This window comes from Anser anser (genome assembly GCF_964211835.1).
Source record: "Anser anser genome assembly, chromosome: 10".
NCBI lineage: Eukaryota > Metazoa > Chordata > Aves > Anseriformes > Anatidae > Anser > Anser anser.
Window position 1 is genome coordinate 13,997,932 of NC_139730.1, and position 24,713 is coordinate 14,022,644.

General features: G+C 51.7%; 3 protein-coding genes across 10 annotated transcripts in view; 2 read left to right on the forward strand and 1 right to left on the reverse strand.

The window, feature by feature from the left end:
• Positions 1-10,041, forward strand: part of SCAPER (S-phase cyclin A associated protein in the ER) — a 241,814-nt gene extending 231,773 nt beyond the window's left edge. For all 7 annotated transcript variants that reach the window (XM_083850810.1, XM_083850808.1, XM_083850809.1 and 4 more), the window contains 3 exons: positions 5,054-5,245; positions 7,879-7,930; positions 9,606-10,041. In XM_083850810.1, coding sequence (XP_083706936.1) covers positions 5,054-5,245; positions 7,879-7,930; positions 9,606-9,700 — 339 coding nt within the window. In that variant the 3' untranslated portion in view covers positions 9,701-10,041. The remainder of the gene's footprint in view (positions 1-5,053; positions 5,246-7,878; positions 7,931-9,605) is intronic.
• Positions 10,042-12,118: 2,077 nt separating this feature from the next.
• ISL2 (ISL LIM homeobox 2) lies at positions 12,119-14,746 on the reverse strand. Its single transcript, XM_083850826.1, has 6 exons — positions 14,596-14,746; positions 13,479-13,668; positions 13,115-13,377; positions 12,717-13,000; positions 12,456-12,626; positions 12,119-12,376 (listed from the first exon to the last, which is right to left on the reverse strand). The coding sequence occupies exons 1-6, from the start codon at positions 14,651-14,653 to the stop codon at positions 12,260-12,262; spliced, it is 1,083 nt and encodes a 360-aa protein (XP_083706952.1). The 5' UTR covers positions 14,654-14,746; the 3' UTR covers positions 12,119-12,259.
• Positions 14,747-19,479: 4,733 nt separating this feature from the next.
• The window catches only part of ETFA (electron transfer flavoprotein subunit alpha), a gene marked incomplete at its 5' end in the record, with an annotated part of 35,760 nt that continues 30,526 nt past the window's right edge, over positions 19,480-24,713 (forward strand). The window contains one exon of one of the 2 annotated variants that reach the window (XM_083850829.1): positions 19,480-19,515. In XM_083850829.1, coding sequence (XP_083706955.1) covers positions 19,495-19,515 — 21 coding nt within the window. Of the gene's footprint in view, positions 19,516-22,924; positions 23,033-24,713 lie in introns of those variants that run through there. The other variant, XM_083850827.1, reaches the window with a different exon arrangement.

Consider the following 24,713-nt stretch of genomic DNA (forward strand, 5'->3'; position numbering starts at 1 on the left):
GAACTAAACTAAATATTGCTCTGAAAATCACCACTTCTACTCTCTAGTAATCCTGGACTGGCCTTGACTGTTACAGAAGGAGTGAAAAAGATCATTTTGTAAGACTGAACCTTCTTTTCTCTGTTGTTGTTCCTTGTAGCAAAATATCTGACAATATTTAATGTGTGCGCATAGAACCATTTAAAAACCATCTATGATCTTAATCTTCTCTAAATCTCTGAAGAGTTGCTGGCAAATTTTAAATTCAGTTAGTTTCTCTTTTTTTTTCAAATGCTTGTCATGTAGAAAGTATGCAGTTACAACTTGGAAAAAGACATTTGGATTGTCAGCAGCAATACTTCCTCATGGGTTAAAAAAAATGTAAATCTTCAAAAAACGTTTTGATTAAACTAGTTCTTGAAAACCGAGCCACAGGCATCTTCACTTATGAGTCAAATCAGGATATTAGAGTTCTTAAAGAATACATGAATCACCAGTTCACCTCAATTTGGGTAATATTTTTTCAATGTTTTACATGCTCCCATTCCTCAACTTTCTGACTGACACGTTAGATTTCTCAATGAAAATTCTGATTATTACTTGTAAGATGTTTATAAACTCAGCTACCCTAGTGTTGTTCCAAAGACTAGAGGTTTCTTGTTTTAATTTTGTTGTAAAATTAGCCATTGACTTGGTAAGATTTGACTTCTTATTTATTATGACATGTAGCTGCTGATGTGTATCAATCAAAAAAGCAGGATCCTGGTAGCTATGAATGTTTTACTATGTAGCTTTGGCAAAAGTTTATGCATAGGCATGTAAGTATTTTTTTCATGATAAAAGGAATATAGGGAAAGATTGGATCCAAGACAGATGTTTTATATATCGCATACAGTATGTAAGAAGAATTATGAGGTGTTCACCAAAATGTCTTTCTCTTGATAGTTCTCATGCAAAGGCTCCCTCTGCGTATGCGAGCGGTTATCTCCCTGCCCTTGCGAGCAAGGAAGGGAGTCACAGCTTCCAGATTCTCATTGCTCCAGGATCCACAGAAAGTTCGTTTTGGGTCTCTGAAGCTTCTCAGAGAAAGGAAAGAGCTGTACATTGCCTAAGCTATTCGGAGGAAATTGAACCTACATTATTTAGGTCCTTGTGGTTTATTAGTTCCCTATCAAGGGTCTTTTAGTCCTGTGAAGATCTGCTTTGCAAGGTGCCGGAAAGGGAAGGGAAAAGAAAAGGGAAAGGAAAGGTGCTGGAGCTGTCCCAGTGGGCATACAAAGAAGAATTGCAGGATCCAGGATGGAAAAGCCTTCTAGCAGTCACCTCGACTGTGTAGCCAGAAACACCGCTTCAGCGGCAGGGGAAGCCTTATCTCCCAGCAAAATGATGAGTTCCCCTCACAACTTTATTACTGTTCTAATACTACAAGGAGCTTTTAATTTTTTTGATTGATTGTCCTTTTTTTATTGCTCAAGTGCTGTGTGGCATATTGCTGGCTTTTGTCATTGTAGCCTGTTTTGAAAGACTGACTTTTATACTGCTTCAGACTTTCACAGCTAGAAGAATTGCAGCAATATGTAAGCAATATACTATATAGTGAATATTGGCCCAAGTAAACTTGAGAAAAAAATGGATTCCACCTTGAGACAACAGGAATCATTCTTTCCTAAGTGGTAAGCTTCAGTGGATGGGGATGGTTATTGCACTCGAGAGGCACACGGGAGCAGGGCTTGCCGGGTGGGGTAGGGAAGAGGTGAGTGCCTGCCCCTCTGGCTATTGGATATGAAGCACATTAGTGGGGCCTGCGGGAGGCTGTAACCGGTGGGAGTGACAGAAGATAACAGATAGGCAACCCTGAGAGGTGTTGCTCAGTAAAAAGTTCCCCCAGGTCATCACATTAGTCATTGTGCTGGACAGTCAGCTAGCGCAGCTCTGTAGACACAGCACGCGGGCTGGAAGCTGGAAATTCAGACAGAGACCAAGCAAGGAGCACACTATTCCTAAACATGGCTCTTAGCGAAGCTTGAAAGTAAACAAAATCAAGTATTAGAGTGGCATGCATTGTGTACAGCCCTTCCTAACTGTCATCTTACACAGTGGAGAGGCTGCCTGAGTCTGGCACAGTAAGGGACCTGAGATGCTCTAGCTTCTCATTTTGGACATGATTCTACGTGGAGAGCAGAGTGTGCCACTGGCCAATGCTCGCTCGCGTGCTGTCTGTTACTCACATCTCCTCATCATCTGCTGGGCTCCGCTGCCGAAACGTACCGGAGATGGTCTTCAGTTTGGCAGGTAGCAGGAAGAAAAACTTTATTAATTCATCATGAAATAGTATTTCACAAACATAGTTGCAGTTTGTCTTATCTGCATGTAGCTTCTGTCTTCACAGGGTTTTTCCAATGTTTACTGTGTTGGGTCAAAACCAACCTAGGCTAAGCAAGTTCATCGTCTGCAATTTCTTTAAGCAAAGCACGGGCAAAACTAATGAGGTGATATGAATATCTTGAAATTAATAGTAGGCAACATTTTAAGTAAAATACAGAAAACAGCAATATGAATGAACTGCTCTGAATAACAATAGAGTAGCTTTTACTAATTTGGTAGAGGTCTCAATTCAGAAAAAGACCGCAAGCAAATATTAATGGGACCTAGGCACATATGTGGAGTTAAGCAGGTGCTTAAGTGCTTGGCTGTACAGAAATGCAGTGATTTAATTAAGATCTTGTTACGTTTGACAGGCATATCTGACTTTCAGGCTGGAGAGAGAGCAACAAGAAAAGCTAATTCTAGCGTTCTAGTATGTGACAGGAATTCCTGTGCTGCCTTTCAGTAAGGGGTTTGTATCTCATATGAGAGCATTTTATGAGAAGAGTATTCCAGGTCTGCAAAACTCCCTAGAATCGTCCAGCAAAGAGATGGAAGTGACTGTTTAAAAAAAAAAAAAAAAAAAAAACTTTTTCCATCATAAAAAAGTCATAGACAAGGTTTTCATTTGTTTTCTTTAATGTTCATCTGCTCAGTCGAGTGCTGGACTTCACTTTCTCTGCCACTTGACAGTGAAACGAGGAATATGCTCTTAGAGGTTTATTTGCTTGGGAATTTTTTCCAGTGAGGAGTGAGTTATTTCATGATTTTTTTCAGGCTACATAATGCAGTGTATCAGGTTTAGTGTAGCTGCATTAGTACAATGAACTGAACTCATTTAATTGATTCCATGTGTGATAAATAGCAGATTAAAATAATCAGCAGCTCTTGTGTATAACTTCCCTATCTTTAATGTTGATAACATCTTAGTAAAAAAAAGTTGAAAAGAAAAAGATAATGAAATAGTAATTCCATGAGCGCTGTTTGGGTGTCTGCACTGTTCATTTTAGAAGAGTTCACTAATTATCCATGGCATTTCTAGAACAGGTAAAGGAAGTGAAGTGTGAAATGAAAAATTAAAAGTCCTCAAAACTGCTTTTCCTGGGTCTGTTCCTCAGGTCCAGTGGCCATTAAAAAGAAGTGGAGTTCTCTCACTCTGTCCTGTACAAATACCAATTGTAGTTATGTTAGTACGGTTACAACTGATTCTGAGCACTTTTCGGATTGTAGGATTTGCCATAGAAAAACCTAGAGTTAGATCATACCCACCGTGATTAATTTACAATTCCAGCAGTAAGCACAAAGCATGGTAGCCAACAGCTAAGTTCAGCATCATCCAAATGCTTTCGTGGTGGGCTAGATATTTTCCTCAAAAGAGCACTATATACTTAATTGTCACGTATTTGTTTGTCTCTTAAAAATTCCTCCTGGCTTTAAGGGCATTAAGACAATTCTGCCAGTATTCTGAAAGGTTTTCAGTGCCTTTTAGGCTGGTGAACTGAAAAAATGCAAACTATTACTTTGTTGATCTTGTTTTTAAACTGAACTGCATTATCAACTCAGAGTGTGTTCTTAAGGTATTGTTAAAAGTGCTTTGAAAACTTGTAAATCCCTGTAATTTATGTTCCTGTGGTCTCAACTGCTTCTTTCTGTCCTTCTGGTTTTAATTTCAATGCAGTCTTGTCTGGGTGTGTACCTGTAAAATTGTGTTTTTCCAAGTACAATTTACAGTCATGACCCTAAGTTTTACAGTGTTCAGCCCTATAGGAGCTTCCTCCGATGCTGAAAAGCCAACTTTGGGTCAAACAGCTCTTTCATATTATAATTGTCTAATCGAGGTTGCTTGGAACAGATCCGATTTTGAATTTTTTTTAGTTTATCACAAAGACTTTATAAGAATATCAAGTAAATTGGAAAGGTTCCTTTGTAAGAGACCAGTATAGCATTGCCTTATTTTTCCAGATGTACGCAGTTGTAAACTTAGCCTGCTTCATGACAACAGTCCCATTTATCTAAACAATTCTCCTTTTAGAGTCAATGGCACTGATAGAAACTAAGATAAGAAATACAGATGGGAGGATCTTTTGGAGTCTCTACTGAAACTCATTGCTGTGCAGCTTACAATCACCTTTTCTTTTCTGTGCCTGAGAATGTGTAGCAGACATCTACGATGAAACAGAGTCCTCTGTGATTGCCAGAGAGCACTCCAGTAAAGGATGAGCAAGCTTCATCAGGCTTTTATGGTCGTGGTGATCTCGCTCTTGATTTTTTCTTTTTTATTTTTCCAATAAAGATATGCTTACTGTGTTTAAATGGCAGCAGTTGTTTCTGTCTTTGTTGTTGTGGGTGGGTTTTTTGTAGTCCTAAACTTAGAACAGTGTCTTTGCTTTAATTCTTTGTCTTAAACAAAAGTATCGTAATGCTCAGAGTAATCCAGTTCTCCTTTTTATTGTCTTTTTTGGTGATAAAGGCAAAAGCAGTTTCACAGCCTTATTTTCTTTGTGTTCCCCTGCAATAAAAATAATATTTGCACACTAAAACAGAAGTTAGTTGGACTAAATGTTCTAAGATTTATTTTTAGTATTTACTAAAATGTTTTCTTCTCAGCCATGCTCATATTTTTAGCATGACTTCAACACTCTTGATGATTAACAGGAAGAGAAGACCAGATAGGCTGCGTGTTCTAATTTTGTTACGTTTGTGTTTTCAGATCATTGTACAATCTGGCCGTCACCCCACAGTGCTGCAGAAGCTGTGCCAGTTGCCTTTCCAGTATTTCAGTGATCCTCGTTTAATCAAAGTGCTCTTCCCTTCACTAATAGCTGCTTGTTACAATAACTCCCAGAACAAGATCATCCTGGAGCAGGAGATGAGCTGTGTGTTACTCGCCACATTCATTCAGGTAGCTATGTCAGTAAGAGCAGTGCATGCAGGAAGACTGCAGCCGTTTTTCTCACCTTTGCAGTGTATATAGAAATCGCTTGCCTTAGGTAAAACAAGTAAACAGCATTGAAGTACTTTAAGATTCTGTGCAGCTCTTTTCGAACCACAGATGATGCCTGTACTTGAGACATCTTAAAACACTGAAAGGTTACCGAGTAGTTCGGGTTCTCACTGTCGCCTGCAGCATCCTGTTGTCATTAAAGTTACTGGACGTGAAAGAAAGATTTGGTGTAGATCATACTGTTACCAGACAATTCTTTTAAAATACTTATTTTTTTTAAAGGGCTGCACATACAGCATATCTGAAATCTGTATGTTAATCTGTTTATATATAAATGTACAGTTGTATACTGTGTACATCAGATTTACAGGGAGAACTGAACAGAAGTGTATATATTTTATGCAGAAAATACACAGAACATATGTTACCGGTCTAATCTTGCAATCTTTATTTTTGACAGTAAGCCACTGAGGTCATTACAAATACTGTTTTGAATAAGGATTTACAGCGGGTTTGTTCTCTTTGTGTAAATTTATATGCTGTGCTTTATTTATCAGCTTTCACATGTGCCTCATGCTTTCCATACGTTTTACCATCTATTTTCAAATGAATAAATGCTGTTTTCATAAACACTTTGCTATTACAGAATAATACGGTTTTAGGATTCTCTATCAGTCACCTGAGAGTTACCGTTGTTGATACGGAAACGTTACTCCAACTCGTTCCTAATGCTTTACAGCTAGTCAAAGGGTAGGCTACACAGATTTGGGAGAGAGGGCATTAGAACTAAATATTTACTAAAAGTCTTAGCATAACTAAGTTATAACTGACTTATCAAGCTTCTGAGTGGGACTACTTTTTATTCTTTCAATACTAAAATAATTGCATATCAAATTAAAAATGACAACAAAAACTTCGTAACTTAGCATTAGAAGAATTTGCCATATTGTAATGAACTTCTGTTTAAATACAAAGCTATAATTCATCTTTGACTCTTTTATATTGAAACATTTTAATATGGAAACTACAGATTTCACTCTAGAAGGTGCGGTAGCAAAAAATGAGCATTATCAGTAAATGCAGCAAGCTTGATTTGTGTTCCAATTAAAAAAAAAAAAAAGTAGGGAATAGTGTCCCCCATCAAATAATTAAGGTTATTTACCTTGATTCCTTTGGTCTAATAGTGGCATTTAAATCCCCAGTAGCTGCAGCAAAATGTAAGTATATTTGCAAGGGTCAGCGTTATTAATTTGATTTATAATTAGTGAAGTATTTATATCTCAGATGCCAAGTCCCTGTGCTATTCCTTCAGGCTTTTAGAAGAGTTGCCTTAAAATACAGAAGATCCTCGTGGGCTCTACACTGTCAAGTTTTTGCTGGCTTTACTGATACTTCAATATTTTACTCATTTTAAGATCTCATCCCAAATGTTGAACACACACACACACACACACACAGAACGATTCTGAAAGGAACCAAGGAATGCTCAAATCCCCCTACACACAGAAGAGCCTTGCCCCTGCACTTTTATTTCAACCTGCTGCAGTTCGTCAAGCAAATCTCTCGTTTGCTTCAGTGGAAGTTTTGGTAAAGTCTGTAAAATGTTTCCCTGTGACTAGAAAATGAGATTCTTCCTGTGCCAGGGAATGCAAAAAGAAGTCCCGTTTACGTAAAAGTTTGGTCATGTGTACGAATATAACACTTAAATACAGTGTGTTAAATGTGTGCAGCGTAAATCAAAGGAAAATGATTGCTGGATTTTACAGCTATCCACGTTAAGCCTCCTGGCCAACAGATCTATTTCCATCCTCCTGCAGAAGGTTGCATCATCCTTTCTTTGTTACTTCTGTTTCTAGATGGGCTGAAATAATATTTAAAAATACGTATTTAGGAGTATCTATGATTTGCTAAATTGTATCTCCTGTCAAATAAACCACCTCTGCTCAGGGAGAGCTTAAACTAAAGATCCGCTCCTCAAAGCTCTCTCCACACTGGGGCAGTTGAGCTGCATAATCCTGCTTGGTTCAGAGCGAAGTCGGTGTCCTTGCCGACTCTGGAGGACGCAGCCTCCTGCCTAGTAGGAGCAGCGGGCGCAGTACTGCCTGGAGTTAATCACGTCCTTGGAGGAACTTCACTGACTGTGAAGTAAGTGAATCGGGATCTCGGGCTCCTGGGTCACCGGGAAGCACAGCCGAGCAAACTGGGATCATTCAACGATTTTGTAAGTGTGTGTTTGGACTCTGTAGTGCAAGTCTAAAACACTATTTGTTTTAAAGAAATATAGCTATATCAATTGTCTTAAATTAAAAGCTCATGATAAATAATTATTTCCAAAGAAGATACTAAAAAGCTGTTTTTCTGTGATGTGTATTAAAGTGTCATTAAAAAAAAAAGGTTATGAAGTCCACTGTATATTATAGAATTTAATTATTAGCAGTTATCTGTTATGATGTGTAGCAAATAAGACAGTTTGTGAATTTACAGATTTCATAATGTATTAGTGTTTTCAGGTGACTGTGAATACTTAAAAAGTTGTTTTATTTCCTCAGATGCAAGATCTGAAAACCTGATTCTTTTTTTTTTTTTTATAGGACTTTGCTCAGAGTTCAGGCCAAATGGATAATCAGTTATCTCATCAGAGGGGTAGGTCTCCATGAAATGTAACAGAGTAGCAATTAGGCTACAAAATATGTAGATAATACATTTTACTGTGAATGAGATATTTTTTCAATCTGCCTCACCATGAAAGGAATACAGCAGAATGATTTTACATTTGTGGGAGAGGCTCCCTAGCTTGAAATTTGACTAAAACGTGTGGCTTGCAGTCTGCTATTCACAGTATCAGGAATTCAGGCTGTTAATCTTTATTAAATGCTGTGTGGTATTCTGTCCTAAAATGTGATCCTGTACGTGCACACATTTAATTAGCTGTCACAAAGACTACCTTCAAAAGTTTTAGGTTACAGAAGCCGTGGAGCCATACCAATACACCAGAGGAGCCAAAAATTAGTAAAATACTGTCCTGTAATTATCCTGTGAAGTTTGTCAGTTTGCAGAAGAATTGCAGCTTTTCCTCCGTTCCAAGTATTGTGTAAAAATGCAGTTAACCATTTTAGACTAACCATTTGAAAGATTCTCAGCTAAGACAGCTCTTACTTGTTGAACAAATGTGAAATTCAAGTGCATTGATGGGAAAATCATCTTGAGTCACCCGCATTTTGTGTAAAGTACATCGCTTGGACAGTTGTTTCTCCCTAATAGCAAACAGAAATTCACCACTGTATTGCTGAATGCTTGGCAGAAGATAAGCAGTTCTAGGTCTAAAACATAAGCTTTGTGTTTAAAAATAAATTACAAAATTTAAAATTAACATAAACATATGGTGATTTTACTGTCAACATTATACCTTCTAGTTTGAAGCAGCCTCATGCAGTGTCTGCAAAACAAACTTTCCAGGATTGCGTTTGCATGAGAATCTGCTGAAGAAATATCTAAAATCCAAGTGGAAAACTTTTTTTTATTTTCATTATTCAAACTGAATGAACTTTTAAACAAAGATGACTACGTGGTGACATGAGAGTGTAATTTCTAAACATTCCCCCGTTGCAAAAAGCTGAGTTAATAATAGCAGTATGAGCAAGATTATTTTTATCTATTATATCATTTTAATGTGAAGGACAGACAGTGTTGTTTCCCCCCAAAAAAAAATAAAAAAAAAAAAAAATAGGAACAGTAACGCTGCTCAGAAAAGAATTTGAAAGTTCTCCATTGTTCAGTGCTGCACTGCAACATGCTGCTGGCGGGGTCAGATCCTGCAAACCTTCGCACGCATGTGTAGTCCGTTCACGTCACCAGCAGTGCTTGCAGGAGTACAAGCTGCGCTTGCCATCTTGCTGCGAGCTTTGGGGGAATCGGGGAGCACAGCTCCTCCACAGCGCTTTGTCGAGCAGGGGGCTGCAGAGCCGAGCCAGGCTGCGCCAGCAGGAGCATGGCTGAGCGGGTCCCCACAGGGTCTGGGAACGCGCAGTATGTAGAGCCATTCCTAATGCCGCAGTGCCTGCCACGGAGAGCCCGACCCAGTAAATTAAAAACCTGTGCCTCTGCTCATCAGGCCCCCGTGCTCCCATTTTCAAAGCCCAGCCTCGATGCCTGTAGCTCTGCATTAGCATTACTCCATGATTTGAGAAGTTTTTGGTAGGGGGAGGGGAGCAAATGACTTGAACTATCTCGAATTGGCTGCGTGTTCATTATTCTTGTTTTATTGCCATCTTATCTAGAGAGGGAATAACTTGGTGATTTTATGTTCTGTCTTCAACAGAAAAATTTTTCAATTCTCAAGATTATCTTGAGCTGTCCAACAGATTCCCCCGGCAGTCCTGGGAAGAAGCTCGGCAGTTCTTCTTGAAAAAATAAGTGGTGTATTTGTTTTTAAGGTCCCTGGCATTGTAATGCTGACTGGTTCGTGCTGACTACCTTCTTTAAAAGGCTATTCCGAAAAATTTTTGATACTCTAAATACTTATGCTGTAGATATATATAATTTGCACTATTTATATCATAAGTACTGTAGATACTTTCAAGTTCTGTTTCGTAATTTTGATAATTTGAGTTTATTTCATTCATGAATCCTATGTCATGGTTTGGGTACTTTCTACCTTGTGATGTGGTGGTACTTGCACTGCGGAACTGCTGAACCGAGATTGCCAATAGAGGAAATATGTTCTATATGTCTTGTAATAAAATAACTTATTCTGACTATGGAGTGACTTCTGCGTTACAAATGTTGGTGTGTTTGAATTATGATAAGCAGCGCAAGGCTCGGAGACGGGAAAAAAGCAGCCAAGCGAGGCGGGTAAGATGTCCTTCCAGTTATGCAGACGTCTAAAGCATTTCTCAGAACTGGCTCTGAGGAAACTTCGTTTGTAATGTTTTGCTGATACGTCCCGCATAATACGGATTTTGTAAACCGTGCGCGTTTTTAACGTTTCGGTAAGACTTTAATAATGCTCGTTTAAACGTTGTGATGTTCTGACGGCGCCGTTCCCCTGGAGCCCCCCCATTAAACCCTCGGCCCTGCCGCCCGCCTCAGAGCTTTCTTCTCGCGCCCCGCGCCCTTCCCGCGCAGCGCCCCGCGGCCCGGCCCCAGCCGCCCCCTCAGCGTGGCCCGACCCGGCCCGGCGGCCCCAGAGCCGCGGCCGCTGCTGCCGGGGGCCCTCAGGAAGGCACCGCCGGGGCCGTACCGAGCTCGCCGCGCTCCGGGCCGCCCTCGGCGGGCGCTGTCCCCGCTTCGCAGTCCCGCGCCGGTCCCCCCCCCCCCCCTCCGGCCCGCACCTGAGGCGGCGCCGCTCGGGGCCCGACCCGCCCGGGCCGGCCCCGCGGGGAGCCGCGGGCTGAAGGGGCCGGGGCTTCGGGCGCGGTTTGAGGGCGGCCCCGCGCCCACGGAGGAACGGTACGGGTTCGGCCGGGGCCCGGCGGATCGTTCTCGGGAGCTGAAACCCGGCCCGGCCGCGGCTCCGCCCGGCAGTGCCCAGCGGGCCGCAGGTAACGAATGCGGGGGCCCCGCAGCGGGGGGAGCCGGGGAACCGGGCAGCGCTTCCCCGCCCGGCCCGGCCGGAGACCCGCGGAGATCGGGGCGGCCCGGGCCGCTCAGGCGCCCCGCGAGCCCCGACGGCAGCCGCCGAGCGGCCGCACGGGCCGCAGCCCCGGCCGTGAGGGGCCGCTTCGCCCAGGGGGTGGCGGGGAGAGGGGACACGCGCGGTAGCGGTGCCCGCGCAGCCGCCGCCTCAGCCCCGCGGGGCCGCGGCGCCCTCCCAGGCACCGGGCGGTGGGTCGCGAGGGGCAGCGCGGGGCCGCCCTGGGGGGAGCGGGGAGGGAGCCGGAGTGACGGCAGAGGCCGGTAAGGGGCCGCCGGCCGCGGCTGGGCGGGGAGAACGAGGGCGTGCGAGGGGCCGCCGAGCCCCGGGGCAGCCCCGGGGCAGCCCCGGCAGGAGGGGATGCGGCCCGGCACCGCAGCAGGTGCGAGCGCGGCCCCGGGACTGCCCGAAAGGGGAACCGGCGCTCCGCCTCCCCGGCCGCGAACACGCGGCCCCGGCGGGGGGGGAGAGGCCGCGACGGCAAAAGCGGGCTGGGGGATGCGGGGCTGGGGGCTGCGACAGACCCCGCCCGGCCCTCCCCGCCCCGCCGCCCGCCCGCTCCCGTGGCCGGGGCCCCGCCGCCGCCCTCCCGTCCCTTATTTTCGTTTCAATCCTTTTCTTTTTTCTTTTTTCTTTTTTTTTTTTTATTAAGTCCAAAATATTTAATCCCACTATTCAACCGCTGACTGACAATAAATAGCAATAACTTACTTTTGTTCGTTAAAGGCTCAAACAATCCATCCTCCGTCCACTGATAACTTAACACCACTAGTACCGGTTTCCCCATTACAAAGGCTCGGTCCCGGGTCCCGTTCTCCAGCGACCCCGGGCGAGGCAGCGGCGTGAGATGAGGCCGGGCAGCGGCTGCAGAGGGGGCGCCGGGCCGGCTCCGCGGCCGCGGGAAGGCGTGCGCCGGGGGAGCCCCTGTCCCCGCTCGTTCTCTCCGCTGATGCACGCCTTTCTGTTCGTTTCCCTTCCAGCCAGGGAAGAGAAGCCGTCCCCAGCGCCAGCGGCGGGCGAGGCAGCCTCTCGGCACGCCGGGCTCCAGCGGGGAAAGGCGCGTTTCTTTGGGGAAAGGAAACATCGAAATCCGCAGGGCGAAACCCCCGATCAACGAAATAACCGGGGCGGGGGCTCTCTCTCCGGTCTGGCGAAGGCAGCGAGAATCCCGGTGCTTTTTGGCCGTCAGTAAGGTATTTTTTTTGTTTGTTTTTAAATAAGAATAATTAAAAAACAAAGGCGTTTGTCCGGCGCTCTGGGAGCGGCCCGGGGCCGGGTGTCTCATGCAGGGAGCGCAGGCATGCGGAAGTCCCGCGGCGGCGGCGGGCGGCCGGGCGGCCTCACGTCTCGGCCGGGCTGGGCACCATGCTGTTGGGGGTGTCGGGGAGCTGGGAGGACAGCGAGGTCACGTCGCTGCCGGAGGACGTGCCCAAGGAGCCGGACTCGGAAAAGGAGACCTGGGGCGGGGGGGCAGCGGCGGTGCGGTGAGCCCCGCGGCCGCCCCCCCGTCCCCCCGCCGCGGCGCCCGGGGCTCACCAGCTGCTGGAAGGCGGCGGGCTGCTCCAGGTCGCTCTGCAGGGCGAAGTCGCTGAGCGCCTTCCAGGGCGGCTGGTAGGTCTGCACCTCCACGGCGCTGCCCTGCACGGCGCTCTCGTGCCGGATGGGGCTGCCGGCCACCAGCGGCGTCCCGGTGAGGCCCTGCAGGCTCTGCGGGCACGCCGGGGGGCTTCAGCGCGGCGCCGGGCGGCCCGGCCCCCCCGCGCGCGCCCTCCCGCCCGCCCCGCTCCCTCCGCTCACCGTCTTGTCGCCGTGCTGCTGCTGCTGCAGCTGCTTCATGAGGATGGACTTCTTCTTGTCCTTGCAGCGCTTGTTCTGGAACCAGACGCGGATGACGCGCGGGCTGAGCCCCGTCATCTCCACCAGCTGCTCCTTCATCAGGGCGTCGGGGCGCGGGTTGGCGGCGTAGCAGGTCCGCAGCGTGTGCAGCTGCTTCTCGTTCAGCACCGTCCGCACGCGGGTCGTCTTCTCCGCCGCCTTGTGCGCCGGCGGCCGCGGGGCCGGCGGCCGCCCGGGCACCGGCTCTGCGGCGGGCGGGGAGAGCGTGCACCGTCAGCCCCGCCGCCGCCGCTCCCCGCCGCCCCCCGCCGCCCCCCGCCGCCCTCCCCGAGCCGCGGCGGCCCGCCGGGGGCCGGTACCTGCGAGGTGCGCGGCGGCAGCCGGCGGCAGCGCGGGGCTGCGCGGCCCGCGGGCGGCGGCGGCGCCGTCGGGGAGCGGCCCGTGGTCGGCACGGCAAAGCAGGTCGCGCTCCCGCAGGCAGAACTGGTCCCCGGGCAGCAGCTGGCGGCCGCAGGCGGCGCAGCGGAAGCACTCGAGGTGGTAGACGTGGTCGCGGGCGCGCATCACCAGGTCGCTGCTGCTGAAGGCCGCCCGGCACTGCGCGCACTTGATGCCGAAGAGCCTGCGGGGAGGCGCCACGCCGTCAGGGAGCGCGGGGCTGGGGGGGGGGGGGGGGTCGCGCGGGGCTTTTTTGGGTCGGTTTCGTTGCGGCACGCCGGTCACCTGCTGTAGTCCCGCTTGCAGTAGGCCTTGCCGTCGCGCAGGAAGCACGTGCAGGTCTCGTCCAGCGGCTGCCCGCACTCGGCACACTTGAGGCAGGCGACGTGCCACTCCAGGTCCGGCGACACCCGCAGCAGGAACGGGTCCTGGATGCGGCCCCCGCAGCCCGCGCACAGGGCCAGCCCCGGCCGCCCTGCCGGAGCGAGCGGGGCACGGTCAGGGCGGCGCGGAACGCGGCGGGGCGCCGGGAGCGGGGGGACGAAACGGGAAGAAAGGAGGAGAAATGTGGGCAGGGGAAAGGAAGGAAAGCCGAAAGAGAAACGTGGCCAGGGAAAGGGAAGGATAGAAGGAAAGCCGAAAGCGGAGGGAGAAGCAGCGAGAAATGAAAGGAGAAACTCGACGGAGGGAAAGGACCGCGGGAAGAGAAATAAAAGTGTTACCTCGGAACGGGAAATAACGGCAGAGAAAGTGTAAAACAAAAACGGCAGAAAAACGGAAAGAAAGAATAAAGAAACAAAAGAAAAAAGAAGGAAAAGAAAAGAAATAAAGAAGGAAGGAAAGAAAAGGAAGGAAAGAAAAGGAAGGAAAGAAAAGGAATAAGAGAAGAAAAAAAGAAAAGATAACGGAAAGACAGAAAGGGAAACCAACCCCGTGGAAAATCAAAAACAAAACAGAGAGAGGTGAAACAGGAACGTGGACAAACGAAAACGGAAAGAGACAAGACATCAGACAGACGGAGAAATAGCAGCAAACAAAACCAGAAGAACAGAAAGAGAAAGGAAGAAAGAAAAACGGAAAGAGAAATAAAAAAAGAAAACCGAAACACGGAAAGAGAGAGAGGCGAGCGGCGGCGCGGAGGGGACGGGGGCAGCGAACGGCAGCGCGGAGCGGGGCGGGCAGGGCGCGGGCTGCGGGCGGCACGGCGGGCGGGCGGCAGGAGCAGCCCGCTACCAGCCGGCGCCGCGGGGCCGGGAGCGCGGGGCACGCGGGGAGCGGCGGCACCGGCGGCGCCCGGGCCGAGGCTTGGAGCCGCAGCCCTGCCCGGCGCTGTCACCGCCCCGACGGCGGCACCCGGCGGCACCGGGGGCCCCGCCGCCCGGCCGGCCCGGCGCGCACTTACTCTTGGAGGGCTCCCCCATGGCGCCCGGGAGCGGCCGCGGCAGGAGGACGTCCACCATGCGGGCGGCCCCGTGCGCGCGGGGCGCGATGCGGGACGGCTGCGGGACGGCGCCGCCGCTGCTCCACTGCCCGCGGGGCGGGGGCCGCGCCCGCCCCCCCGGGCCCGCCCCGCCGGGCCGCGCCGTGATGTCAGCGCGCACCGGCCGGGGGGGGGGGGCGGCGCTGACCTCACCGCGCGGCCCCCGCAGGCGATTGGCGGCCGCGGGGAGGGCGCGCGCGGATTGGCCGCGGCGAACAATGGGCGCGCGGCGGGGCGCGGGCACCGCGGGCACCCCGGCACCCCCGGCACCCCGGTGCCGCCCCGGTACCGCCCCGGTACCGCCCCGGCACCCGGTACGCGGCGGCAGCGCTGCGCGGCCCCCCGGCGGGGCAGCCCGGCCCCCGGCGGCCCCGTGCCGGCCGCCCCGTCCCGGAGCGCACGGCGCCGTCCCAGCCCCGCGCCCCCGGCCCCGCCGGTGCCGCTCCTCGCTGCGCGCCGCCCCGCTTCTCCCCGTGCCGCCGTCCCCGCAGGTGCCCCAGGGGCCGCCCCGAGCTCCGCCGTCGGGCCCCGGCGGCAGCCGCCCGGCGGGCCGGGATCAGCGGCCAAGCGGGGGTGCGGCGCTGCACCTGACGCCGCGGCGCCCCTGCAGCCCCGGCTCTCCCCTTTCCTTTCCATCCTCTCCGCTCGCCCCCCGCCCCCGGTCTCCACGGGCTTCCTGTGCATTAGCAAAGAAATGGGCAGAGCGCTTCGGCGGCCTTCGGCTCGGGTTTAAATTCCCCAAGACTTCACGGCGCATTGCCGGGAGCAGCTCGAGAGCTCTGTAAGAGCTCGGCCGCGCCGCGATCGCGACCGCCGCTGTCCTGGGGGCTCGGCCCCGTCCCTCCCCTCCGTGCAGCCACCTCCTCCATCCGACCCGCGCGTCGGGCAGGTGTAGGTCGGCGTGGTGGCTGGGAATTGCGACCCGGGAAGGGCAGGCTGTGCTCGCTCTGCTCGGAGCGGGGAGGCAGGGTGGGCTTTCGGCTGAAGCACTTGTTTCTGAGCCAGACGCCCTGTCGGTACGAGACGCCGGGAGCTCGGAAAGGGGAGAGGAGGGTTCCGATAGCCAAACCGATAGCCAAACCGATAGGTTTGTCTGCTTGACCCACTCTCCCCAGCTGGCTGCAGCCCCCGCTGCACCTTTGGGACCTCCCGGAGGTGCTGAAAGCAAGATGTTCACGACTGAACAGGAGCTGAGCGGGAGAACGCGTTCGGGGTGCCCGCTCCAGCAGGGGCGCGCATCGCCAGGGGATTTCAGCATCCCCGCCCGCCCCGCCCGGCCGCTGGGCGATGCGCGGCACCGGGGGGCTGCAGCACCCACACCCGCACGGCCGGGCGAGCACACGCGTCCCCTGCCTCGGGGCTGCGGCACCCGTCGGGGCTCGCGGTCCGGCCGCTGCCGGCGTTGTGGCTCTGTGGCCGGCAGCAGAGCGGAGCTGGGAGGTGAGGGGCGTAAAGGGGGCTGGAAATGTGCCGCCGGCTCTTCAGAGCGGGGTTACCCCCGGGGACAAGTGACAGCCCTGCAGTCCTGCCTGTGCCCGCACTCCCCACGGAGAAGGGGGTCCACAAGGGTGTCCTCAGCCGGGGTGGAATGCACCGAGTCCCGAGTGAGTCAGGATCTGCATGTGCTAACAATAAAATGCAAAAATAAAATGTCAGGGTGATAGGAGAACGAGACACGTCTAAGAACACAGCAGCTTGGCAGGGACGCTGCGCGTTGCATCACCCCTTTTCCCACTCGAGGGCAGGGTCCTCCTGCTCTCCCAAACCTCCCTCCAGCTCAGGAGCAGCAGCCAGCCGAACGCTTCTGACCCTGGGCAAAGCCGTGCCGCAGGCTCAGGGGTGTGAGCACAGAGCCGAGCGCTGGCAGCAGGCAGGTACGGTGGGGCAGGACTTGGTTTGTGCCCAGGCAGGTAGGAACCAGGCAGGCAGTGCCGTCGAAAACCCTGAAAAATGACTTGCCAGGGAAATGCTGAAAGCCCTGAACCGCCTGTAGGTGCTGTATGGCAAACTTTGAAGTGACTCCAGGTGATGCCAAGAGGCGTAAAACCATTCCGTTGCAGCCCCATTTTACAAAGAGGCCAATTGTCAGTTCGTTTTGGGGGCGCTGAGGGAAAGCGGATCACAAAACCATCGAACAGTACGGGGCAGGAGGGACCTCTGGAAAACCGCCTTCAGGTTGCTTGGAATTGAGGGGAGTGCCTGTGAGTGAAAAACAGGCACCGTCTGTCCCTCCTGCCACCCCGAGTGCTCCCTGCTCTCCTCCACCCAGCACCCAGGGTTTCCAGCAGCTTTTGGGGCAATTCCAGCGGGGTTTGGGGTGAGCGCTGGCGGGGCTGCCTGGCCGCAGGGAGGCTGGCAGCGCTTCCCGCTCTCTACAGAGCAACTCTGGTCTTTGCTCCCAAACACAAATACGAGTTGCCTCTAGACAGGGGAAACGGTAACAATTTTTTTGTTTGCAGCAGATTGCAAAGGCAGTAAATGCCGATTCTTTCAGAGCCAGCCATGGATTAAGTCCATTATAAAATTAAAACAGATGGAACACAATTTCACTTACATTACAAAAAAGGACAGGAACCATCTGCAATAAGATTTAGCATTGCAAAGCTATTGTTATCACATTACCATTAAAACCTTTGATGAAGGGTTTTCTTTTCTTTCAGAAACTTATTCACATGAAACAAATGTTTTATTTATCCGTCTTCCTAAGATAATCATATTTTATTCAAAAACATGACATCTCCCGAAGATCCAGCTTTGGTTCTAGTAGAACACGCACAAACAAAGGGTGTAAAACTTCAGCGTCGAACCATTAGGGTCTTCCGTGGGGAGGATGTAGCCAAAGGCGAATTCCCTGTCCATTTTTCCTTTAGAAAACATTTCCCCGTGTTTGGGGACAATGCCTGATACTGAAAATAGATAATTAATGAGATAATGGGATACTGCATGTCACCTCCTGTCCAATGGGATTATCTGATGGCTAATTATGGACAGATTGTGATTAATGTGATTATGGATTGGTTATTAATCTGATTCTGGATTGATCTAGTTATGTTTTAGTCTGCTCCAAATGGTTAATTGGATCTGAGATAATAGAAATGCAGCTTGCACCAGATTTTGCCACATCAGTTGATGAAGTATCTTTTGATCTGGGTGGGTTGCGAACAATAAATTATTTACAGCTGTTGAGAAAATGACTCTTCCTTAGAATGTAGTCATTCATTTTATTTTCGAGAGCCTTTGAAAACAAAATCAATATCCTTTTTAAAAGGAGATGTTGACAAAAGAAAGGCACGTACATAACTCACAAACAAATGTGACGAAATTAAACAGTGGTTAACCCGGTGGCCTAATGTCTGGTGATGCATTTGAATTGCTATGTGGAGCTTTGGGCTCAATTCTTCTGAGACCAGCAGGGGTTGGGAGCATTGCAGGGGAAGAGGGCCCAGCTCTGCAGAAAGTGGTATTGCACAAGAGCTACTGCCAGCCCTGCTATTGATTAAGAATCAGCCATGGTAAAATGGCAAAGGGAGTCCTTGCCATTTTGTGCCCTCCGGGTAGGAGGGACGCAGAAAGTTCAAGGGCAGGGGAAGGACTCATCCCACCATCCCATCCAGCTTCCTCCACACCGGGCTGTGCCCATCTGATTCTTTTTTCCCCCCGCTCCGAGCCCATTACTTTCTGGTTGACCTCAGTCATGTCTCGGAGAGATGCATCTGGTCTTGATGTAGCCTGCCAGCGTGGGAGAGGCTGCCCGGCTCCCTGCGAAGCGTCCGGCTTCTTGCTACTTTCACTGAAATGCAAACTGCATGTATGTTTTTGGGAATCTTGTTGTGCCATTGTCTGCTGGGTGAAAGGGGCAGTGGGTGTGTTGTGTCTGCAGAGCAGTGGGTCTGCTGTGGCACCTTAGGCTTGGGGTTGGGGGTGCAGGAGGCACGTTCGCCTTGCCGCCAGGTAGAATAAGCAGCAGGCAGCTTCACCAGAAGGTGCTCCTCTCTCAGTGGAGAAAAATGTCAAAAATCAAACAGGTCCCAAACACTGAAAACAGGCCCTCAAGGTATTATTTACTGAGCTGAAACTGAAGGAAACTAAAGGAAAAGCAACTTTCCCTTTTCTGTTCCTGCAGGCACGGGAAGGGCCATTCCCTGGGTGTCCCTGCTGCTGAGTGGGCTTGTGGCAGCACCGCAACCTCCAGGTTCCTCCCTGGCAGCGTAACAGGCAGAAAAAGCAGCTCCCTGTTTAAAAAATAATGCTGATACAATCTGGCTGTGAATTTTACACACTTCTCCCATTAGCGAGGAGGCGAGGCACTCACCAGAGGAGGAATGCAGGTCACCAAGCGGCCGTGGCAGGCACCTGCACAGGAGGGGAGCGGAGCGTGACCTGGGACACCCGTCCCTCACCCCTGCTACCGGGCGCTGCTCTCTTGGGCAGCAGGAGCTGCCTGCCCAGGGAACCCCAGCCCATGCTTCATGAGAGGCTGCAGCGCCCCTCTTTGCCTGTCTTCGGCAGGAGGGGCAGGTTGAACTCCGTTGGTGACTGTGCTCTCTGGGAACAGTGACAACTTGCAGGAGACACAACGCGGTGTTGCTCCCTCGCTACCTAGTCAGCACCTGGAAATGGTTAGCATGGGAGAGGAGATGATGAGGAAGGGAAAACAGCTGCCTGCTGTTCCCTGCAAATGGGCTTTGTAGGTTTAGTTCGATTCGGTGGCTGTTGTGGGGTGGCTCTGGGGGAGTGCTTGCCTCCATCCCGGGCTTTGGAAGTGGGGCTGGTGATATTGTCCCTGCCGGGGGGCCCTCCAGAGGCCGTGTGAAAGACAAAATGCTGACCAGAGGCACGCAGGTGGGAGGCTGTAAGGTGATCTGGATAAAGCATTAAGCACACCTGTGCTGGGGCTTTCGTTGTAAAGGAACTGAAAGGTGTTGAGATGTGTTTCAGGGGCAGGATGGATGGGGAGCAGAGAGCAGGGTCCTGGGGAGGTGCCTCCATTTCCCTCCGTGGGGGAGGGGTGAGTGCAGGGGGATAGGCAGTGTCCTGGGCTGCTGAACTGCTTTGGTCGCGTGGATTTGCAGAGCGTGGGCGTGGAATATTTCAGCAGCAGAGACCTCTCCCACTGCCCCTTCCCAGGTGGGTTTTCACCCCATTTCTCCCCGCGGCTGCCTGTCCGGTGCTGGGCCGTGGGTCCCGCTTGCATGGCTTGGAGAACCCTGCTGCACTCTAAGCAGGCTGCAGTTGCTTTAACCTTATTGGATTTTGACAGATTAGGAGGTGAATCCTTTCGTGTGCTGGGGAAGCTTCCCAAATGAAGCTCTTCTAATTTATCGGAGTCAGCTATGCCCAGAGATGGTGGGAGGAGTAAGCTGAGGATGACCCCTGCCAGAGGGGACCATCATAGCAGTAATAAAAAAAAAATTCCTCTCCTTCTCTAAATCCCATAGTCATGAGACTGTATTAGCTGGATTCCATATGTTTTAATTAGGAATTATGTATTTTAAGGGAACCGAAATCCGATTCTGATGCAGACATGATGACATATTTGTAATGGCTCGTTTCATTTTCTTTTGTGGCCTTTGTTAGAGATACCAGTGCAGGTACCTGCTTTCATTTGAAACCCTATTTATATAATTTTGAGCAATCAGCGTTATTGATTTGTAGTGTGAAAAAATGTAATTCCCTTTCAAACGCAGAAATTGGGTCAGCAGATCCTAATGAAATAATCCTGGATAACAATGCACCATAAATGGATCTGCTTCCACTAATTAAGGGCTAATTTTTTCATTCAAAATACAGAGTAAGATCCTCTGCCTGCATTAGACAGTGACTCCACCTTCAGCAGCACCTGCTCGTTGCATGTTTTACTGTTTTTATTGTCATGCCTTAGGTGGGAAGGTCAAATAGAAAAAAGACTTTTGCCACCGTGCAGCTAATATGGATCATGCTGATATAATCCCTACCTGATTACAGTTATAAGCTCCTAAAACACTGGCCATACGTGATAGACTTCCTTTGTGCTTCAGGGTGTAATCCGCATCAAGCCAGTTTCAATAAAGATTACGTGCAACTTAAGTGTTGCTGAGGTTTAAAATCAAAGTTATAAACAGAAAATAAACAGCCTGTCACTTCTTTGGATGGGTGACACTACGCTTTGAAGTCTGACCTGGCGGGTGGCGATGTCACCCTGCTCGTCAAAATACCCGTGTGCTGTTAAACCAGATATGTGGGGAAAGGAACAACTTATTCCGAGCTAGGATGCAATTGGGTCAATTTTGATGGAGTGGCTCACTTCTGGTTTGGTTTGAGGTGCTCACAAACAGAACAAAAACCCCAAACTCAAATGAGATCAGATTGTTTATTTTTGCTCTGGCGTTTTTAGGTGTACGTGCGTTGTTTCTGTTTGTTAAAGAGTTCATCCCCATGAGATGTGCTGTCTGCACGTTGGAAGCTCCTTTTTGGAGCTGACAATAGGATTATGAAATTGCGTGTCATGCTTTTAATGAGTAAAACAAGTTAATTAAAAAGAAATAACGGCCGAGCTAAGGATGCTCAGGATGTTCTTATTTTGCATCCTTGTTTTGCTGTTGTTCTGGGCCTGGGGAGCTGGAGCGTGCGGTACAGCCACCTTTCTTCCCTGCCTAAAGCGTTTGAGACAAAGTAGTGTCCGCTCTGACGCTTGTGCTGCTGGACCTGGCTACGTTTCGCTGTAAAGCCGGAATACTTCTTGGCATCTGAGGTGAAAGCCATGCGGCTGGATGCATTTTAGAGGTGGTCCGGTGCCAAGGCTGTGGCAAGGCTGAAGAGCCCTTTTGATCAGCTTGCCTCTTGCTTTCCTGCGGGGGCCTCAGAAATGCAGAACGAATCACCGACGTGCTGCAGACCCACGCCGATTCTTGGAAGAACGGGCCAAGTGCCGTAACCGTCTGTTTTCTTTACCCCAAACCACTTCAGGACGGGAAGGAAGAAGCAGCGCTCAGGGCTGGCTGGTGATTTCTGTGAGGGGGTGAGGGAGATGTGCCCGGCCCAGGTGCGGTGGGGCTGGCAACTGGCCGCTTGCTGGTGCTGGCCTCTCAGGGGCCCAGCGGCCACTTGGCCTGAAACATTCTCGTTGACTTTCTGCTGTTTTTGCAAATCCCTCTCCCTGACAGGGGGGAAAAACCTGGCGGTATGGAAACATCGGCGAGCCTGGTCCCGGGGGCAGCCAGGCTGTGAGGAGCGGGGCAGCATGGCCGGGGCCAGGGCTGGCAGCTGGCTCCCCAGCCGCAGATGGGGGCACCTTGCCCTCCTCCTCCTCCTTTGCCGGGCACATGGCTCCAGCAGGGCCTGGGACGCTTCCTCTGGTTCCTGATGAGCAGGGAAGGGACAGGAGGCGGGACGTGTGTCCCCACAGCAGGCTCTCTCCTTGGCCTGTCCTCCAGTGCCGCCCGGGGATCCTGCCCGCATGTTGTCATCAGCGGCTGGCTGCGGTGGTCTGCGCGGGATTGCTCCTGGCACCCGGCAGGCTCCTTAGCAGCCACTGGTGGGTGTCTGAGGAAGGGAGGCGTCTGGTGGCAGTGCTGGCATCCTGCTTCGGGTTTTGGAAGCTCAGCACCCATCTTCTTGAGCCAAGAGACAGCTGTGGTGACCACACCTCAGGCCTTGGTGAGTCCTCATCGTGCGTTGTCACCCCTCCCAGGCAGCAAGCAAAAGGACAAGGGGAAATGGTTTCAGGTTGCACCGGGGTGGCTTAGGTCGGATATTAGGGCGTGTTTCTTCACTGAAAGGGCTGTGCGGGGGGAAGCGGCTGGGTCACCATCCCGGGAGGTACTCAGGGGACGTGCAGGCGTCGTGCTTAGGGACACGGTTTAGTGGTGGGTTTGGCAGTGCCATGCTAATGGTTGGCCTTGCTGATCTTAAAGCTCTTCTCCAGCCTGAAGGATTCGATGGTTCTGTGATTCTACAGGGCTTTATCCAGCCCCACGCAGGAACATGCCGGGGGCAGAGGGGAAGGGCCGCGGGGGGGCTGCACGAGCTGCCGGGGGCTGCGCCTCGTGGGGCGCTGCGGCACGTGCGGCCCCGCCCCGCCCCGGCGAGGTGCAGCTGCCCGGCGCCAGCCAGCGGCTGCGCGCTTCCCGCCCTCCGCCAACGGCCCCTCACGCGCTTCCCGCGCTCCCCAACCGCCCGCCGCGCGCGACCCGCGCCGCGCGGGGCCGGCCGTCGGCGGGGAGAGGGAAGGAGCGGGCAGCGCAGCGCGCCCATTGGCCCGGCGCGGCGCCCAATGAGGCGGCGGGGCGGTGGCGGCGGGGCGGCTCTCGCGAGAGCGGCGCGGGGCGGCGGCGGCGGAGCCATGTTGCGGGCGGTCGCGGCGCGGGGCGCGCGGCGGGCGGTGAGTGCGGGCGGGGGGCGCGGGCTCCCCCCGCCCCTCCCGGCCTGGCGGGGGCGGCCGTGAGGTGAGGTGAGGTGAGGGGGCGGCGGCCGGGGGGCGAGCGGCGGGCGCCGCCGGGGCCGCGCTCCCCCCGGGCTCCGCTTCGCCTCCAGCCCGCCCCTGCCAGGACCGAAGTTGCCGAGCTGCCGCCGGCGGGGCGCGGGGCCGTTCGCAGCCGCCTGCCGAGCCCGCGGGGCCGGCGCCTGGCGCTGCAGGAGCGCTCCCGGGCAGCCAGCGGGGAGCAGCCGGGCACGGCCCCGGGAGCTCGCCCCAGAGCCGGCGGCGGGCGGGAGGTGCCTGCGGCCCGGGGAGAGGCTGTCGGGGCTCGCTCCCCGGCACGCCCGGTGCCGTGCAGAACCGCGAGTGTTTGTGCACAGCGCCGTGAGCTGCGGGCCGGAGCTGAAGACAAACGCAGCCTGTCGCTTCCCGTGGTGACCCTCGCGTTGCTCAACTCGGTGGCCTTGGGAGGCCGCTTGCTCTGCCATTGCGCCCACATTGCCAAATTTAACAGCTAGGTGAACTCAAGGTTAGTTGCAGCAGATGATTGATGAAGTCTCCCCGAACATCCCGAGATGTGCACTTGAACCGTGTGCAGATAGCCATACTAAACGAGCTTTAAATCTCACAACTTTCCAGTTGAGATCTTGAATGCTTTTACAGGTACTACAGTTCTGGAGAGCTCTAAAATAGTAACGATATTTATTAATCGCTGTGAGGTACTAAGAGTGGTTTAAAGAGCAAAGGTACGCCGGGACATATGTGATTTAATGAATCTAAAATTGTAGCTGTTGTAATCACAGATGTCTCTGAGTAATTGTTAGACCATAGGCTTTCCAGAGCAAAGGTCTTTATGACCTTAAGAGCTCCTGGAACATATGCTCTGGCTGTGTAAATAATAACTTACTCCGGATAGCCACGTGATTCAGTTTCACAACCTGGAAATGAAGTCAACTCCTTGTTTCAGCCATATGCCTCTAAAGTTATACGTTTATAAAAGCAGTCAAACATTGTGTCCATCTTCCACGTGCAGGGTACAAAGTAGCTGGTGTGAGAAGTGAAGCAGTTCTCTGTTTGGCACTAAGACTTCTCTTGAAGCACTTCATCGGGTTTTGGGTTGTGCAGTTCCAAAGTGTCTGCAGAGACACAGGGTGTGAGAGTAAAAGTACAAGCAACAAGAGAGTAAAGTACAAGCAACGAGGAAAGGTTGGAGTTGCATAACTTAAATAAAGGAGGACTGAGGGATATGAGTGCAAGTACAAAAAGAACTGGTGCAGCAGTGGGAGTAAGCCATTTCACCAGTCCACAGACAGTAAAATAATAACAGTACGGTTAAATTGCAAGAAAGCAGTTGAAGATGGTTAGGAAGAATGAAGGCAGGCATTAAGAAATCCTTTCTAGTAGAAAGGTTAGTCAATTTTTGGAATAGGTTGCCTAGGAGTCATTGGAATGCTCTAACAGCGAGCTGGACGTATGTCGGAAGTAGCATCGATATGATTGCTTATCATTGGAGGGTGAATGGCTTTGTATGAGCTAGTGAGCTTCCAAACCTGCAGTGGTATCAGGTCGTGGTCGTCAGGATTGTCTTGAGGTCAAACATTCCTACCTCTATGAAATAACAGATTGCATATTCCCTTAAAATTTT